The 20691-nt window shown below is 39.8% G+C and overlaps 2 protein-coding genes across 3 annotated transcripts in view; both read left to right on the forward strand.

Moving 5' to 3' along the window:
* Window positions 1-4041: 4041 nt before the first annotated feature.
* LOC104963566 (synaptic vesicle glycoprotein 2C-like) lies at window positions 4042-9591 on the forward strand (the record flags this gene model as incomplete). The annotated part of the gene is made up of 9 exons (XM_010792172.1): window positions 4042-4179; window positions 4679-4768; window positions 5194-5304; window positions 5390-5478; window positions 5866-6030; window positions 6119-6252; window positions 6469-6675; window positions 6912-7071; window positions 7251-9591. Coding segments are annotated over 9 exons (1278 nt in total), but the record flags the coding sequence as incomplete, so codon positions are not given.
* Window positions 9592-11533: 1942 nt separating this feature from the next.
* The window catches only part of iqgap2 (IQ motif containing GTPase activating protein 2), a 37863-nt gene continuing 28705 nt past the window's right edge, over window positions 11534-20691 (forward strand). For both annotated transcript variants that reach the window (XM_010792157.1, XM_010792158.1), the window contains exons 1-2: window positions 11534-11832; window positions 15822-15921. In XM_010792157.1, the coding sequence (XP_010790459.1) occupies window positions 11787-11832; window positions 15822-15921 (146 nt within the window). In that variant the 5' untranslated portion in view covers window positions 11534-11786. The remainder of the gene's footprint in view (window positions 11833-15821; window positions 15922-20691) is intronic.

The following is a 20691-nucleotide window of genomic DNA, read 5'->3' on the forward strand; positions in this document are numbered from 1 at the left end:
GGTGGGGTAGGTGGCTGCTATTGATGATGACAGGTCTTCTTCAAGGGAAATTGAAGGCAATAACATCTGACATTGTAAGAGGTCCTCTGAGTTAACACACACAAAATGGCACAAGGGAACAAGCGAAAGGTTAATCATGGGGTTTCCCATTAAGGACTTCTCAGTTACTTATATAGATGCATACACACATGCACTAATGCACACACAGCTGTAGATCTGCTCACATGGCTGAAGGACTCAAATAACCCTCTGAAACCAGAACGAGTCTTCACGAGGAAACTCTGCTGTCAGATCTGGTGATGTTGTATTGAAGGGATGGTAGTGGCCTTACTTTGCTCTTATTCTTTCTGACACTCACTACCACTCTGCCTCTCTTTCTCTCAGTGGGAACTACGTGTCTCGCATACTGCCACCCACAGCACTACAGTGTGTGGGCCCAAATGCCTCCTGCAGAGATTCCTGTATGTCTTTGCAGGAAGTCATAAAGGTATCAGTGATGGGTTATGATACGAGTGCCTCAACACTGGTGTTTAATACACCATTACGGCTCTCATTTATCCACCTAATGTCTTCTAAAAAAACCTGTTAGACTCACAGCTGGGGCCCTGAAGGAGGTCTGCTCAGCATAGATCCCCATCACACTGCAGAGACAGTTTGAGTAGTTTACTCGCTGCCAAGAAAGCCCACCACGATAGCAGCCCCATTACACAGTGCTGAGTTCTACAGATCAAAGATTAAATACCCCCCGAGGACTTCACGTCGTGGTCAATTCAATGGTACTCCTCTGCTAGTACTACATTATGCCTTTCAAGCAGACTAAGGAATTATATCTTTATATATACTTTCTGCAAACCATGATAGCACTTTTACATGTGTAAAAATGTATGTATCTGAAGCCAAAAGCATGTTAGCTTAGCTTATAGCATAAACACAAAACAGCTGGAAACAGCAGAATGTCAACATTTTATTTTAAAGCCATCTTAAAATATGCCTTTTCTGGCATATATCTATCCATCCATCTATCCATCCATCTATCCATCTATCCATCTATCCATCTATCTATCTATCCATCTATCCATCCATCTATCCATCTATCTATCCATCTATCTATCTCTCTCTCTACAGTATCTAGGCATGGGAAAGTGTAGCACTGCTGAGTCAGTCATCCATAGATCCAGTCAATTATATACATAATCCCTGTAATGAGATTTCCAATGGTATGGGTGAAACAGTAACCCTGAGGGGCAGGACGCCGTGCTACATTTCTGTAGAAAAGGCAATCACTGCTGAACAACGCCTTCCCTCCCTTTTCTCTGTTACTCTGCCTCTTCCTCTCAATTTATTCTACATTTTCTCTTCCTACTCTGAATCACTCCATAACACAGACACAAAGAAGAGCAGGGGGATAAATAACAGTGACTCAGAGAAATCGGGAATACACACAGGCTCCAAGTTATGACTCCTACTGTGAAGTGAAAGACACCTTGAAAGTGAAACCCAATCACAAGGAGACATTTCCATCCCTCTGGCTTCTTCTGGGATGCGTTTTCTGACACTATCGACTTACAGACGCCCACTTCCTATGGCAATAGTTGTTTTTAGCAGTTGATATGCATTGCTTTCAAAGCCGGATTTTTAATATGCTGTGAGATTAATTCCAAACTGCCTTTTCCTGGCATAACCATTAGCGTTAACCCCCTCCCACCCCCTGACTCCCCTCCTACGCTTGTTGATAGATAATGGTGCTATTCCCTTTGGAGCGGCATCTCCATGAAGCACGATCTGTTGAGAAACGTGGGAGGTCACGACTGACACAGCAACCCCTTTCCAAAAAATTCCCAAATGAAGTCAATGAGAGCATAAAACACAGAGCTACACATACATTGTACATTAACGATAGCATTTCCTGCCATCCCTGTATTTAAATGCTTAATTCTCCTCTGATTTAAAGTGACACGAAAATAAACTCTATCTTTAAATATTCTCCCACAAATTAAAATTGCAGCAACACTTTATTTTTTGTAATATTTCTTTAGGGATTTAAAGTCATATAAGGTGCTATTTTCTTTTAGGTATGTAGAAAATGCTTAACTTGAATAACACGTGTAGTTAAGCAGGCAACAATACATACTGTAAGGTTGTTTTGGGGAAAATGCTTTAAAGGGGACCTATCATGCAAAATGCACTTTGTGATGTCTTTTATACATAAATATGTGCCCCCGGTGCGTCGGGGAACTCACGCAGCGTCAGAAAATAAAACCCTCTCTCTTTTCCTCCGTACCCAAATCTTTTAAAAATGGGTGTACAGCGAGCGGATACAGATTTCCATCCGAACTGAAGGGTCCATCCGAGGTGATGTCGGTGGACTCACAGAAAGTTGCTATCAGAAACAATGCCTGACGTCTTTTGGACGTCTTTGTTTACATTAGCAAGCCTCGCTAACACTCAGAGCTAACCTGTACTGAAGAGCACATGTGTTTAAAAAGCAGGAAATAAAAAAATAACTCACCTTGTGATAAACCAGAGAAAAAGCATTTGAGCTCCATACTATTTCAGAGATAATCCTTGACGTGGTTTAAACAGGATGGCGTTTTATCACAACCGAATTTAACTTTATCTCCGGTAGAATTCTGATCAGGCATTAGCTCCGCCTCCTCGTCTTTCTTTTTTTCCAGCTAAGGACCCACAATCTGCATTTCTCTAACAGGCCTGCAAAAGAGGGGTTTGAGCAATATGAGGAATGGCTACAATGGATGATCTGTTTGTTATTTTGAAAAAAAAACTTTTTTAGGTATGGCCCTACGATATATTTTTCAAATATAGCATGATAGGTCCACTTTAAGTATTTTTGCATAAGGAAAAGGATGATTTCAGGATGTGTAATTTTGTATGTGTATTTGTGTTTTTATCATTTATACTATATGTGTGGGTGGGATTTGTCGGTATGGCATTATGTTAGTCGTGACAATGTAATCTGCATATGGTAATTTAAATCATGAATTGATGTGGTTCACTCCAAGTATTTTTGAGAATGTGTATTTATGTGCATCTCCCCCTTTTGTGAGATTGTATAGGTCTCTGTGTGTGTGTGTGTTTACGTGTATGTATGTATGTATGTATATGTGTGTTAGAGAGAGTGTTTGTGTGCACGTTACAATGATTAATGAGTCTGGGAGATTGCCTGCGGGCTGAGATCAGGTGCAACAAGATTTAACTTAGCAGAAAACACTCAATTTGTTTCCTACACATTCAATTAACCCGTCCCTGTGCACTTCTCTCAGCTCCCTCAGCAGAGCCATTCATCTCCGAGCTTACACATCACTCTGCTCCGGCTGCTGCTCTCGTTTAAAAGCCATCTTTTATTTGCAGTCCTTTTGTGTTCCCAGTACGATTTCTGCTCATATCATTTCAGCGCACATACAAATCAGCCTACCAAGTGGCCCAGATCCCCCTCTGATAGGGATATACAGTATTAACATTACACTCAATATTTTTTAGTCATTGCTTCGTCAAAACGTATATTATGTAACAATATATGCTTTGATTATTCCCTGTGAGTTTGGGACTGGCTACAGAAATACTTGAAGGTTTTGCATTAGAGTAAAGCACCAACATATCAGCAAAATAAAGAGGTGGCTCAAATAATGCAAAAATAACGGCTTTTTAAAAATCTTAATATTAAATAATCCAAACATTGAAAAAGTACCATAGCATTTTAATTACAAATTAGCAGCATTTGTTAGATAAAAAAAAGTCTTATAGCACTTTGATGTGTTCATATTTTTGATTAACATGAGACAATTATCTGTGCTTCAAATATGCTAAATACTAAATTATAACAATATGCCACATCTGATAAGCCGCCTCATCAAAAAGCTTCCATTCAATAAGATTACATCAGACATATGCAGCACATTATATTAACATTGAACACAATACTATTGCAGCAGCGTTTGCAAGAAAACATATTTAAAAATGTTTTAACTTTCTTCTCTCCCATGTCTTCGATCTGATTGTAATTCTTGTTGTGTGCCATGGTTTACAGGTTGGAGTTTCAGCATGGGTTCGGCGTACCAGTTTCACAGCTGGCGGGTGTTTGTGGTCGTCTGTGCTCTGCCCTGTGTGTGTGCGGTGGTTGCTCTTACCTTCATGCCCGAAAGTCCCAGGTTCTACCTTGAGGTAATGTAATTTCCCCTATCTATTACCGGTTAAAAGATAGTTCTCTTTCATCTCTCATGAATCTGCTGCAATAGCTGTATCTTCAATAGTGCAGCCTCATGGTGCTGTGTCATTGTCCCCTAATGTCCGCGCTCATTCCTTTCTGAATCTCCTAAATAATATTTAGTCTTAGTCTTAAGTGTTCTTGGACATTTCCCATCCAATGTTAAATGAGATCAAAAGGTGTGAGTGATAAAACTCTGGGTGCAGGTCTTACTATAGGCTATGTGTCTTAAAAAAAAGATCTGTGACAGACAGTACTGCTGCTGCATAATAAAACTCTTTGAAGTAAAACGAGTCACCGTTGTCGTGACTTTGATAATTTTGGCCCATCTTGGAGAAATCAAAGGAATATACTCTTGTACAGTCATATATATGATTGCGGATGTGTCGCTGTCCTTGACTAAGCGAGACCATCGCTGATCCCATGAATGTATCCTCTCTCTTTCCCTCCTGTCAGGTGGGGAAGCATGATGAAGCCTGGATGATCCTCAAACAGATCCACGACACCAACATGAGAGCACGTGGGCAACCGGAGAAAGTCTTCACTGTGAGTGTTTGCTTCTGCTGTGCGCTGTCTTGGCTGGGTTTCCTGATGCTTAAGGAAAAGCAAAGAGGCTTATGTTCTGCCACCGCTGGGACAGGTTTTAACGCTTTCACTGTGCAGGATCAAATCTGAATTATGAAGGTTCTGAAAGCTGTTTTGTGTCGTTCAGGCTTATTTGCGTTGTGAGCTGCATTTTGGGAAAGCCTCTTAGTCAACACGTGTTTCTCCGAATGATCATGTACTGTTTACAATGATTTTTATTACAGTTATGTGCTCTCAATCTTGTTTGAACTAAGGAAAATAAAAAAATGACTCAAGTAACATCCTTCAAAATGCTCCAAATCATCAACGATGTCAATAAATGGATGTCGAATGCACTTGATGTATTATACTGTGATCATCTTTTTCTCTTTTAATTGCTTCCTCAGGTAAACAGGATCAAAATACCCAAACAGCTGGATGAATTGGTGGAAATGGAGTCAGAGTCTCGCAACCGAGTTTCCAAGTTTTTCTTTAGGATAAAGGATGAAATACACGGGGTAAGTTAATTTTCACTCACTGCCCCAAAACCAAATGTATTTTTTTAAACACATGAAGTCTAATCTGTATCATATCTCTCTTTAGATCTATCTGAATCTCATGAAGTGCTTCAACTACCCTATGAAAGAAAACATGACGCGACTGGCTATAGTGTGGTTCACGCTGTCATTCGGGTGAGCTTCCTGTTGATGTCATTAGTGTCTGAGAAAAATCAGTCAAGTCTCATTTCCCTGCCTGGTCTGATATTAGCACTAGCGGCCACATTGTATTTCTGTCATCTTGATCCCTGTGCTGTGCAGAAGTCACATGGTATCGAAATCAATCAAAGTCTGTGGATCAATACTGTTCCATTGGTGTCTCAGAGGGAAGAAAAAGTAAGAGGGAGTGAAAGCAGCTAGAGATGAAAAAACATCCACAAAACACTCTCTGAAATCAAAGAGAAACCACAAGTGTCTATTGTTTTTTTCTACTGCGTCTGAAAGCAGTGTTTGAACCTCAGATCAAGATTCTTCTACATGTATCCAAAGATTTGTAACGTCCTGTATACGTTGTGGTTGCAGGTATTATGGTCTGTCAGTCTGGTTCCCTGATGTCATCAAACACCTTCAAGCAGATGATTATGCCTCCAAAGTGAAGATACACAGTGACGAACGGATTGAAGACTTCACCTTCAACTTCACTCTGGAGAACCAGATACACAAAAACGGACTCTTTATCAACGATCGGTAGGACAAGTCAACTTGTGGATATATGAACTGTTTTACAGTGAAAGTACGTACAAACAGGATGTACATTTTTTATTTTTTATTTCAGATTCATCAATATGAAGCTGAAGTCCGTCACATTCATTGACTCTACCTTTCGTAACTGCTACTTTGATGATGTGAAATCTGTGGGCTCCTTCTTCCGTAACTGTACTTTCATTGATGTTTTCTTCTACAACACCGGTGAGATATAAGTATTAAATATTCCTAACTTTTCTAAATCAACACGACTATACAGCTAGAGGTTTTTCTTTCCTGATGCTCAGATTCATCAGGTTAAATTGTGTTTAGGTGGAAAAAAAAAAGATTAAACATCTGTGAGACAATATGACACTATACTGCGTTGTGATTGGCTGTGTTTTATTATTTCCAAATGTCTTTTTTTGTATTCTTTGTCAGACATTGATGAAAGCAAGTTGATAGATGGCACAGAGGTAGTCAACAGCACGTTCACTCACAACAAGAAAGGATGCCAGATGACATTTGATGATGACTACAGTGCCTACTGGGTTTACTTCATCAACTTCCTCGGGACGCTGGCTGTTCTGCCCGGCAACATTGTGTCCGCGCTTCTCATGGACAAAATTGGCCGTCTGTCCATGTTAGGTAAGAACGGAGCGAAGAGGGAGGTTCATGTTTCATGTGTGCACTTGAGTAATTGGGTTTCACATTGACTGCGGGATGTTGGAATGATTTATGGTATGGATGTGGCATCCATCATTGCGTATGAGAGGCAATTTTGATTAGGCCTATAATTCAGTTGAACATTGTTCAAACGAATGTCGCTTGCACTAACTCTTGCTCCTTCACTCTTGCTTTGTGTGTGTTTTTTTGTCTCTCAGGTGGCTCCATGGTGCTTTCGGGTATCAGCTGTTTCTTTTTGTGGTTCGGCACCAGTGAGTCCATGATGATTTTTATGTTGTGCCTTTACAACGGCCTGAGCATCTCTGCCTGGAACTCCCTGGATGTCGTCACCACTGAGTCATTCCCTACTAGCAGGAGGTGAGAAGACAAGAGTATATACTGACTTACGTATTTGTTGAGACTTGTTTATGGACTTATACATACATGCAGTAGTGGAAAGAGATAATCATAAAAAAAGAGGTGATTCAGTCAACTCTAACACCTTTCTATCTCTTTTCTCTTCCTTTACCTCCTGTCCCTGGCTCTCCACCCCACAGAGGAACAGGCTTTGGGTTCTGCAACGCTCTCTGCAAGCTGGCTGCAGTCTTGGGAAACCTGATTTTCGGTTCTCTTGTTGGCATCACAAAGTCCATCCCCATCCTCATGGCCTCGTCTGTGCTCGTCGGGGGAGGCCTGGTTGCACTCCGGCTGCCTGACACCAAGTCGAATGTCCTCATGTAACACCAGCTTGGCGTTCATCAGCTGGGAGAAAATCTAAATAGAACTTGGGTGAATCCGAGAGGAAGCCCAGGGAGCGTTGAGCAAGGAATGCAAATGGCTTGGTTCACAGATATCTTAACATTATTCATGCGATTCGCTACTGTACCTAGGGTAAAGCTGAACCCACCATTCTCACAGTGTGTTTTACATTGATCATATACATCTACATCAATTCCTAGTTAGTCAATGCTAAGTTCAGCATTTCTGTGAATGTATTTTTAGGAGATTTCACAAACAGAGCTGAGTGTTTGCTCATGTTTTGGGTGAACTTTGGTGGGGTTTTGTTGCAGTGACTGGTTGCCATTTTCCAGCTGCAGCCATAACCTTGTGTGGAGTCACTGCATGGTTAAGGCTCAAGGCTTTCAATATTGATACAGTCTTATTAAGACAAGCCAGATGGGGAGAAAAGTGAAAAACAAGCTGTAATGAGCACAGCCAACCTTGTGTGACAACGTGGGGAATAGATGATCAGACAGAGCGGACACACGACCCAGCTGTACGACAGCTGGCTCGCCGCAACACTCTTCCACAGGAAGCGTTGTAGACGGTGTGCAGAAAGTCATTAATAAAAAATCAGATAAATTAAAGTAACACATAGTTCATGTGCAAAACATCTCTTAAAATAGACTGGTACCCACATGTACTGTACCTACATCTTTTCCCTATGCTTATACAAGAAACTGTTTTGCTTGACATGACATTTAATCTGACATCTGCAACCTTTTCAAAATAGATATCTTTTGTATGATGCCAAGCCCTTTGCATTACCTACCCAACAAAGAATCAAAAAGGCCATATTGAAAAACTTTATTTTCTGGTACTAATAATTGTGTGGTATTTTGAATCTGAGGTTGCTAATTTTATTTTCTGCTTTTTGTTATTGTGGAAGTTGAAATAATGAATAATGAATTTAATCCAAATGTTGTTACTCCAGGTCCCGATCCATGTGTTGTATTATTGTACGAAGGCTCTCTGATGAGCTCTCTCTCTGATGAGCTCTCCCTCTGATTTCGTTTTGTGTTATTGGACCTTGCTTGTGGCAGTGACGTTGATAATGACATGTCACGCTACTTCCTTTTAAAAAACTGAATGGCCTTTTTTGAAATGTGCCTCTCCTTAACTGCAGCAGTCTGCCCACAGGCATGTGGTGTCCAAAGGTTGTGAGGAACAGACAGAAACGGAATAGGAAGAAAGTACGTTAAATAATCATACCAATTTCTGTGTGTATATATAAGTGAAATATGAGGACGATTTTATTTGGGTGTCAATCCATTTGCGAGTGTCCTTTGTTAAACATTCCCATTTAAAATAACACAGGTATTAGGTAAGATCAGCGTACTACAGTATGCTCCTGAAAAAACAAACAATAGTTCCTATAGGTAACAATGAACCATAACATGATCAAATGGTGTAAGTTACAGAGAATTACTACAAATTAATAATGTAAATAAGATCCACCTCTTTATGAGAGCTAATTGGTGTCAACCATGATTCTCTGGAGGAAACTAATAATCTTCAGATGCTTACATTTGAAGATAAACAAACACACCAGATGACACATTTTAGCTCTGTTTTACCAACATTTTTGTCTAAAATCTATTTTTGCCATAATCTTACGTTTGAAACCATGACCTATCTTGTACTAGCTGTTAAGTACCTTATCTTTGAACATTGGAACCTCAATGTATACTGCAAAGATAATTATCTTAGACCAGTGCTACTTTGAAAGTGTAAAAATACCTCTAACATTTTCAATTGAAATTGGAATTATTTAGATATATATAACACAATACCATATGATTTCAGTATTTTTGGAACAAAGATATAGCAAAAATATCTAATAAAATGTGCTGATATAAAAAATGATGACTTTAGCTCAGTGGCAATCTAACGCTAGATTAACAAGAATAAGTATTATCAATAACAGAAGTATTGATCTGTATTTTTCTGAATAAGATAAAACCTTAATTGGTGACAGATCTACCTGTGGTCTTATATTGGGGATAAATGATTTTACCTGGTATGTTTCAGGTACTTGGGTTATTGCTGTACTGTATTTGTGTGTGTGTGTGTGTGTGTGTGTGTGTGTGTGTGTGTGTGTGTGTGTGTGTGTGTGTGTGTGTGTGTGTGTGTGTGTGTGTGTATGTATGTATGTATGAGAGAGCATATGTGTGTGTGTGTGTGTGTGTGTGTGTGTGTGTGTGTGTGTGTGTGTGTGTGTGTGTGTGTGTGTGTGTGCGTGTGTGCGCGTGTGTGCAAAAACGTGCATGTATGTAAGAAAACTTCTGTTCTTTTGTGCTCAACTTTGTCGTCTTTGTGTGAATTCTTATGGCAGATAATTATGGCAATATTCAGATTTTTGTTGAGGAAAAATGTGAATGTATCACTCTTGTAAGTTTCTCATCCATTTTATGGAGGTAATCAAATGTATGTGGAGAATAAAGTTGTGTATATTATTGTGAAGGGCCTGCCAGTCATAGAGTGACTGAGCTGTACGTTGAAAGGTCCATAAGTGTGAAAATATGTGAAGATATATTTGCCAAATGATGCCCTGTGAATTATGTTATTTAATTGGAGAAGCAGGGATATCAGACTGTGCTGCTTTTGAACATATATTCAATACAATAAAAGCTATGTTCTCTAGCAAATTATGCCGGGCTTTGATTTCACAACTCTTGTCTCCAACCTAAGAATAAAATGTGTTTATAAATCACATTACTGCACTTACATGATGAGGCATTTGCATCAAGATCCAAATGTGAGTCTCAATTATGCATTATTTGAATAAAATAATATCATTTAAATGTAAAATTCTGCAAACACATAAATAAGGCCGTCAAACCTAATTTGTGCTCTCAGTAAACCAGGTCCTTGAGTCTGAGGACATGCCCAAAAACACACCCTGAATACTGTGTTCCTTGTGGTCAATATTATCAAACTAATGCTGCCATCTAGTGGGCAAATTATGAAATGGAAATGATAAACTAACACAATAATACTGTGACACTGGGTTAACTTATACAAATAGGTGTTTTTATCCCGTTAGATAACATAATTTGTAGAATATATATAAATGTGGAAGCCTTTCATTTAATCAAAACGTATTTTAAATGGCCATTTATCGTTACCCATAGGCCACATTTATTTTTTCTGTTCATTTTGGCCACACCTGCCTCTAAATTGGAGGCACTTTGTACTTTGACTAAGGGTTTTTATTCAATGACACTTTGAATTTTAACTTCCACTTCATTATGTAGCCAATATTGTACTTTACTCCACTATTTTTTTCTGAAAGCTTTAGTTACTTTACATATTCAGATTATTAGCTAATACACATTTTAAATCAACTAATAATTCAACCATTATATGGGATTTAAAACATACAGATGCAGTATATAGAGTAATTAAAATAAGGTCCTCCAGCAGCTGTGATGAACATATGAATGCATTAATAATTATATTCCAGTTATTTAATAAATAAGACTGTAAAATGGGTCATTACGCTAAACAAGTAGCCTACTTATACTTTTGGTACTTCTAGTGTATTTGGATGCTAAAATCAATCAAATCAATTGTACTTTTGATTAAGTTATATTTTGAATGGAGGACTTCTACGTACTTGTAACAGAGTATTTTTTTCAATTTAGTATTGAAACTTGTACTTATAGTATAACATCTCAGTAGTTGTTACACCACTGGATATGAGTACAGTAGGCCCCCTTGTGGCAGTAGGTATATAAGATATAAGATTTACTTTGTTGATCCCGATTTGGAAAATGTTTTCATCACAGGCATTGCACATAATGCGAAAACGAAAAATAGTAGAAAATAAACAACCATAAAATAGAAAAAACTAGAAAAAAAACTGAACATCTGTGTACTCTGTCATATATCTGGCCATATAGCCAACACAATGTAAAAGTCGGATAACATTTAATATACAATTAAATGACTTAATGCAGCACGAGCCACCTCATGTCCAGCAGGTGGTGCGCAAGGCTAAATCTCACCTGTCAATCATTTCAGTCAGACCGTTGCCGGGGAAAGATAAGGCACACACACTTGGTTCAGTCCGAAGAAGTGCACACCATGGGGATTGTCTGCCGCATGTGACAGTCGGCGCTTTCATGTAACTTCTGAAGAAATTCGAACCATATTTCCAGCTTATGTTTCCAGTTAGTTAACGACACAGCGTGTTTTTCTTTATTGGTATCAATATATCCCGAGAGGCGCGGCATACCGCTGTCACGTTAGCTTGTAGGTGAAGTTATTTCTAGGGCAGAAGACTTCACGGGTGGAGGAAACGACGCAAGATGTACCATGAAGAAACCGCAGCTCTACAAAAGCCACGCTATGGAAGTAAGTTATGTTTCAAGCTCTGTTAAACATACTGTGTTTGCTTGGTTATGAGAGGCAAGAGTTGAATGCAAGCTAACGTGAGGGACGTTTGAGCAACAGGTGGTTTTGAAGCACCTTGATACCTAGGTGTGTCAATATGGCAAAAATAGGCATGAAATGTGTAGCCTGAGAGGAAATAAACTGTCAATGAAAGAGATTCTTAGGGGAAGAAGTTGTATCCTGCTTGTTAAATTCAAGCCAAAACAATGATACGTTCAAGGTCTAGGCTGTATGTTGATTTTAAGATTGACTCAGAACGATTTCAATTGTTTTCCCCCTTCTTCTCCTAACTGCACCACAGGGATTTTGTTATCTATTTGTTTAATGGCTGCAGCTAGCATATCAGCCTGTCTACACATAAGGCATTTTCTCATAGGTTACCCATTAACCAGGGTTTTTGCTTTTGTTGAGAAATCTATAACTAGCTACATTAGTATTTTAAGAATGTAAGTGATACAAAACACATACAGTCTGCAAACCAAGTCAGTTACCAGGTATCTTGTCACTGACCAACAGCTGTGGGCAAAGTGCAACCCTGAGAGATAACACCAATCAATTATGTCATCAGTGCAATCTTTTTGCCTCTGATTTTTACTGAACAACTCTTGAATTATTTTGCATACAGGCCACTATATCTTATGCTGTGTTTATAGATACATGTTGTGCTAGAAATGTGAATCCTAAAGAGGTGTGACCCTTGAAAAGCACTCACAATGAGTAATTTGTCAAACATTGTGAAAAAACCACACTTTAATTTGCTGGCCTTGTCATTGTGTGAAACAAGCCAAATGTGTCCTAAGGGTTTTAAGTGCTGTTATGGCACTAAAGCAAAGTTATTCACTGAAATATTTTTGAATAAATGTCAGACTACCCTTAGTTTATGGATTTGCCTATAAAATGGACAAAGGCAAAGTCAGTTTTAATATGTGCTTCCCCCCCCCCCCCTGCATGAGACATAATCATGGAGGCCATAACTTAGGTCTGGTGATCCTGTGACACACAAAGGCAACAACCCCATCCTGAGGGTTTGAGGGTTAAATATAACGCTTAGTGCAAAAGTGCAGACAGGCTCTTCCAGGAAGTGTGTAAGCGAGCCAGTGGAGGTAGTGTGTGTGTGTGTGTGTAACGGCTGCACTGGGGCTGTTCTCCCCTGAGACATGTGTGTGTGTGTCTGTGTGTGTTCATACACATCTGCATCCAGCTGGGCCACTAATCTATGGTTGGATGTCCAGATTGTGAGTGTGTGTTTGGATTGTTTCTCTTCTCACATATGGGTTTAATACCTCTGTTGAGACCCAGTGCACGGATGTATACGCAGGTGGCTGATAAATAGGCTGAATTTAACAGAGCGCTTGAGAAGTTGTACTTAAATGTCCCTTTGGGGGAATTTGTCTTGGACTCCACATGCATTGCAGTTCCAGAAGAAATAAACAACATATACAATTTACAGCGATAAAATGCTACAAAAGCCACTAAGGAATTGAAGCACAGCGCTAAGTATGAATTACTGTTTGTAGAATATCGTAAACAGCAGAATTGGCTTAATTTATTGTGACTATTTCAAAACGTACAAAAAGGGCTGTAAATCAAGATTATGGTTAAAATCATAATCAGTTAAAAGGAATATTGAGTGACAATTATTTATCAGAATTATTAATTGATGTTTAGGGACAACATAGTGTTATTGCACTATCACATTGAAATGAATGGAGCTGCTGCTTGTACTTCTTCTTGTTCATATTAACATCTAAATAAGATTGGTTTTATTTCCAGAGCAGTGCTTTCCCTTTGACGTTGTGCTACGTTTCTGCTCATTAACACGATTTAGCGTAAATATAAGACGTAAAAATGAGATTCTCCTTCATCTGAATTCTGTGAACTCACCCTCTGTTTTGCTCCTCTGCTACTACTCTACTCTGGACTGCAGCGGTAGATTTAATTTAGCATCCTTTATGGTCAATATCACTTTCAATCATGTGTGAATAAATGCGGGAATCCACAACTGTGATCAGGATTGGGATTAGATTGTTTAGTATGATCATCAGGTTTAAAAGTTCAACAGGGCATCCCAAGAGGCAGTAGGCTAATATTCATAGAACCAATGTGGACAGATAGAAGACAGACTGACTAACTCTGACTCTATACAGTATGTGTATTTTAGTCTAGCCTTCTTGATGTCCTCCTCCCTGATACATAATGTGATACCTCAGGTGCTAGCTTCTACTCAAACCTATGACTCAAACCCAGTACATGGTGTTTGGTCTAGTGTGTGAAAGCTCTGTTCTTAAACCGAGCCTCCCTGTCTGAGATTGTCCCTCCACTCAGACAGAAATAAAGGGATTTGATAGGATTAGAGCAGGGGTAGGAGCGTCAGGGGGAGGAGATCTCATTAAGCTGCAGGTAAAGGTCAACTCGGCAGAAGTCACTTGTCTGTGGAGCACCCCACTCAGGTCACTTTGACATGGACATTTCCTTCCTCTCAAACAAAGGCTCATTGGAGCATGGGATGAAGTTCAGTTTCCAAGAGACACTCGAGATCCTAGCTGTCAAAATCAACAGACGTTAACAAAAAATATCCTTTGTGAAGTTTTAACACCACAGTTTGAAGTGCACCTGCTGTGCAGCGCATGTACAAGGCCAGTGTAGTTGCTTAAAGAGGACATATTATATTTCAGGTTGATATTTGTATTTGAAGCCTCTACTGTGACATGTTTACGTGCTTTAATGATAAAAAAGGTCTTTTATTTTTCTCATACTGCCTTTTTCTGCAGCACCTCTTTTCACCCTCTGTCTGAAACCAGATCCCAGTTGGCTCTGATTGGTTAGCTGGCCGGCTCTGTTGTGATTGGTTAACTACTTAGACATGTCCCGCCCCTTAGCCTTATCATTACATTACATTACATGTTACTTGTTAGACGCTTTTATCCAAAGCGATTAACATACTCAATACTGTGGGCAATCCCCACAGGAGCAATGTGGGGTGAAGTGTCTTGCCCAGGGACACAACGACATGCTGACTGCAGTGGGGTTTGAACCTGTGACCCCCTGATCCCAACGCACAACCCACTGCACCACACGCCTCCCTCCCTTATCACGTACAATGTGTTGGAAGGCTAACCAATAGAAGCGCAGGTGTTAAGCAGTGATGTCCCCTTGTTGCTAAGTAAACAAAGGGGTCCACCTGTAAAAAGCTATTAAACACACTACAGGAAGGGACGACTCAAAAGAATAATAGGGCCTCTTTAACACCTGAATTAAGCATCAGTTTTCTTTTTGTTTTACTTCAGTAGCTCATCTCATACTGTACTTTTTGAAGTCAACACATTTATTTGACGAGAGACACTTTCTGTGTTGAGGAGATTCTTTGCAATCAATGATTATAAAATGCTGAGTGCAAATCGTTGAAGTGTATCTTGTTCTGTTTGCTGTATGTGTTGGGAGTGTTATTTCTTTCTCCGCCTTGTAATGTTAGCGTATTTTATGAATGAGCTGTGTAATGTTATCTGTGTCAAGATAACTTACTTAATTTGAAACAAGCCCAAGTAATTGTGGATGACTGATGCAGGTCACATGGTTTTGGACACTGCACTGGCTGATGTTGAAGCGATGTGATTCATATGAGGCTGAGCTATAACTCAAAATAAACATTTATTGACGTTCTGTTTCTGATGTCCAAATGAATAAAGCAATCATTCATTTGAAACCAACACAATAAGTTTTTTTTTAATATTTTCTTTATACGTTTTAAATGTAAAGAATGACACAGGTTTTGTGATTTCCTTTTTATTTGCTATATTGTGATATTTCAATCAAATAGAATATACTTATTTATATCATGATAGTTATTTTGCTCAGCCCTATTCTCACTGTTTCCATTGGTAAAAAGACCAGAAAGAAAGCACAGCACACTAGTATGTTCATTCATTGTTTCATCTGCATGCCTTTTCCAGCCATCCAGGACGACGAGAGGCTGTCGGCGGAGGAGATGGATGAGAGGAGACGACAGAACATCGCCTACGAGTACCTGTGTCACCTGGAGGAGGCCAAACGGTAAGACAGGGGGACGCTGGCTCCAACAGGAAAGGGAAAAACCTTGACGATAAGAGCAGCTTAACGACACATAGTGACTAAAGGCAATCCTTCATAGTGTTTACAACTCTCACAGCTCAGAGGAATGCTTTTGGGCGTGTTGTTGGGTCAAGCATTAGCTTTGTTTGATGTTTGATCCGGTCAAACAGTTTTGTATTGTATGTCTGTGTGTTCAATGACCATCGTTATGCAGACCTCAAAGCAGGGAGTGGTTGTGGACGGAGGAGGGCGGCAAGTGAGAGGACTAATAGATAAGCAGTGTGTAAGTTTTATAGTAGATAGAGCGGCAATGAAAGGTAGGAATCAGCAGATGATGACGAGGAGTTGTAAGCATTCACGAGAACGTGTTTGATTAGGCATGGGAGGTGCTGACTTAGTGGAAATGGTGCTTCTCTTTCCACTGAGCTCTCACCCTCAGTGAAATTATCAACTAAGAACAATCTAGAAGGCTTATTGATACCTTCCTCAGTATGTTTAGTAAATACTTTTATAATAATGGCTTGCAATGATTCCCACCATAATCTTACAAGCTAAACATACGAAACTTGATAAAGACTATCTTTTGTGTGAGTTGCCTTAGAAAAACTTAACCACTTCCTGTCTTCTTAAAAAAGGGCATCCAGCTGAGCAGGAAGTAAAATCATGCCTCCTTTAACGCACAGCTTTCGAAACAACCCCGCCCAGTCACAGAAAGATTTGTTTCCAGATTGAATTATTGATGTTTCTAACAGAGTGTAGCTTTCTGGAGCCTTGTTGTGGTTCAGCAGTCATGCATCTTGTAGGCACACTCTTTGTAAAACACTTTCTATGAGTGTGTACAGCCTCATTTACATCAGCATTTCCTGACAGATAATAATTTCACAACTGAACTTGCACTTTGACTCAGTTATGAACATTTAAATAGCCTACATCTTCTTCTTATGTCACTAGATAATAACGGTCTAGAAAGGTGAGGCAGGCTTGAATAAACAAGCAGAGATTCAGTTGTCCATCATCATTGAGCCATACGTAGATAATCTTTTGTGTGCTAAAGAAGACTTGTTGAAGCGTGGCTCAGTTGCACTGCGGTGGTTTAAGGAACACGTGCTCTAGTATCATTGTGAAGGCAACCTCAAAATGACCGCTATTTAACTCTCAGATACACACGTGCTCACACTTTCATTTTTTACTTCCTGTTATTTCTCCCCAGTGCTACTCACTTTTCTACTCTCCTGTTTAATGTGGAGTGAAACCTCTATTCTGGGAAAGTTGTCAAATTGGTTTAGGATTAAGTCGCTGTTTACACGGGAACGAAACGGGTTGTATCTGCTACTTTTCTCTTTCGTATAGCCCGTTCGTTCACACGAGGCCGTAACGGAACCGCGGAAACGGACCCCTCAAACGATAACGGGTCCCAAGGTGGATAGATATGCGGACGGAACGCTCTGGGGGGGCAAACGGCTCTGTGTGTACGTCCTATACGATCATTCCCTGATATGAAGCCATAGCCTCGCCTCTGCTGCTCACTGCTGTAGCATGGTCAGTAGCATACTGCTACTGCTACTGACCATGCTACAGATGTTAGTGCAACATCTACAGCTCCTCTACCACAACCATCAGCAACAAGTGGACATGGAGAACTACATGAACGACATGTTGCTAAATCCACCGCGGAGAATAAACAGAAGGGCAACCATGGCAACCATGCTCAGGGGGTCTTCTTCGCTGCTTTTGGTGTATTTTGTGGCGGAAGTACAGCGCCACTTACAGGCCCGGCATATGTACTACAGCGTCTCCAGCGTCGAGCGTTCTCGTCTGAAGGGACACGTTTATTGAGCCGTATCCGTGTGAACGGAAGACTTTTTTGATATTGAATTTGGTTTGTTTGCGTTCCCGTGTAAATGGGGTCTAAGACAGCTTCATACAGAGCGGTGGGATTAGGTTCTGCTCTCAGGAGTCACTGCAACAAGGCAACCATGCAGAAGTAACTCTGTTAGTTCACCTGGGTTATGATATTACAAGAGACATAGCTTCATCATCCACCTTTGCTTTTTATATATCGGTAAGATATCAGAACTGACCGAGAAAAGCACTTGAGTGCAGGAGTTTGAAAAAACATCAAATGAACTGGTGCAGAAACGGCATCATACATCAAATGTCCTGCTGCACTAAATAGTACAAAAGGTCTATCATGTATTATTTTGACAGTGAACATGCAGGTAAATATTCCTGTTTTCTTAACTTTGTAATTGTTATTGCTAAAACACTTTTGAGTTAACTCATATTTCTGCTTTAATAGTATGCTAGACGGCAAGGGGATTGTTGTTTCAAACTCGCAGATCCCACTCACATAGTTTTTGACAGTGATATTATTTAAAAAAATATCAGTTTCAATCTGCACTGCAACATTGTTATAGGCCTTATCCACAGCAGAGATTTGGACTTCTCACAGCAGGAAAAGCACATCTGTTTCTATTAACATTAACAATGCCCCAGTAAGCCATGACGGTGTGACAGTGAGACGGGATGCACATCACCAGGAGATTCAAACTCGAGAACAGACATTACAATTCATTCAAATATTTGTAATTCTAGTCAAAATATCTTGGGTGAAATAGGACACAATATAGGAAAGCCCTGTCCAGTTACTCTTAGATCCCTTGTTAACAAAGTCATACGAAATCTGATTTAAAAACTAAAACATGTATTAATAATACAAACAGAAAAGAGCTGTTTCAATGAAAATATCCTCACTAACAGCCGTGTGTTAAATGTCATTTATCTCAGTGCGGGTTTGTTATAATAGTGCATGCAAGACTATTTTTATATTATGTCACATGAAGTGTCATATTTGCCCAGACCCGAGTTCTTTACATGGTGGATTGCCCACATGCCTTGCTGTTCAAAGTCCTCTTTACTGCACATTTAAAGAGAGCTAAGTGATCCATATTGTTGTCAATGTGCTCACTTTATAGACCACCTACAAAAGATACATTACAAACATATTCAGTAGTTAGAAGTTTCTGGAACAGACTTTGTGCCATCCTAGGAGAGTAAACACTTAATGGATGTTTGTAGCCTTTTTGGATGGTAACTATCTTTGTTTGCTTTTACACACCCCAGGATATCTATCATGTGTTCTTTAGTCAGGGATATTATTCTTATTTTCCGACACACCCTACCCCACCACCACATATGCAAAATGTGAGACACACAAACTCATGACCAGCATGACTGGTCTACATGAAGCAAGCATTCAAAAGACGCTCTGTATGCAGTCAGAAGAACTGTGGCTGAAAGCAAATGAGTGTTATATTCATAATAATGTGTTGATGTGGGACAGATTGAAGTCCCACAGTCCTGAAAGCTGCGTTTTGTTTGCTCAGATTGGACAATGACAGGAAAGCCAGCTTTTAAAGCGTTGTAAACAGCAGTCTGTCCTGCTTCAGGAGACACATTGTCCACACATTGTCTTAAGAACAGGAAGTGAAGTTTCACAGGAGAGCTCATGCAGGATGTTCCTTTGACTGTGTTCCTGCCAAACATATACTTATTTTAACCTTAGTTACAGTATCTTGACTTTTATCTGGGTTTGATCCCCTCCTTTTAAGTCACTTCTATGAAGAAATGAAAGTTGAAAATGTCCAAAAAGTCATGTGGATTTTGATCTGCGTCACTGCTTGGCCTTAGTTGACCTCAGCCACTGTGCCTTGTTGTGTGCATATCTGTGTGATAGCACTAGGGGTGAAAGGAAAAATCAATACACTTGAGTTTTGCGAGACTATGCTTTGTGATACGGTATAAATCATTGTACTGATTTCTATTTAATGGTTTGCATGTCTGTGGCAGAGAGCGGTTCATTTGGTGTTTAATGTTAGAGGGACTGGGAGAAATTCAAAATGCACATCTTGTTTTCTAACCGAAAGTGTACGCATACAGCAGTGTTCTTCATATTACGGTAGTTTTCCTAAAATGTAATTTCAAAACAAAAGCAAATCATTGTGATATATTGATTCATCTTGTCAATACAGAGCCACAGTGTGAATGCATGTTTGTTTTGATCAGTTTCACACTCGTTTTTGGGCAAACAGGTATTTTCTGACTTGCAAAAGTGTCTGCAAGTTGAAGGTTCAGTAATATTTATAAACCAGCAGCATCTGGCAGATACCAGGCCAACACATGCCTGTTTGGAATTACTAATGGATGACTGCTTCTATTAGTTAAGACTACAAGGGTGACAACCTAACCCTTAAAAACTGAAAAAGGTTTAATTTGTTTAACCCTAACCCTATTTCTCAGAAAGACTCAGCTTATTCCACTATTTGCAATATTACCCGCTTTATGGTTTACAATAGAAGTTATAGTACATGGAAAATGCAGTAACTATCTGTCGGCTTATTTCCACTCATTTAAACACTGAAGTCTGTCTGAAGTTCCCTTCTGGCCAGCTCTAAAGTATCAGCTTGTTACGTGCTGTTGTATTCCTCTGAGTGCTTAACCTAACCTCTCCACTGCGTTTGTTTTGACAGTGCATGATGTGTTGTGGTTGTCCTTTTTAATGTGCTGACACATTATAAGGCAGACTGGGTCCTTTTGTCCCACACAGCCTTAATTAACCTAAACAAGGTGTCTGTGTGCACGCCTGTGGGAGGGAAGGCTGCACTGCTGGCACACAGAAAAGAAGGAGTTGCCGGTGTGAATGAAACCCTTAAACAAAACATGAGGAAGCGTGGAGCGCTGTCCACTGGATTT

The sequence above is a fragment of the Notothenia coriiceps genome, unplaced genomic scaffold, assembly GCF_000735185.1.
Source record: "Notothenia coriiceps isolate Sejong01 unplaced genomic scaffold, NC01 NC01_scaffold00036363, whole genome shotgun sequence".
NCBI lineage: Eukaryota > Metazoa > Chordata > Actinopteri > Perciformes > Nototheniidae > Notothenia > Notothenia coriiceps.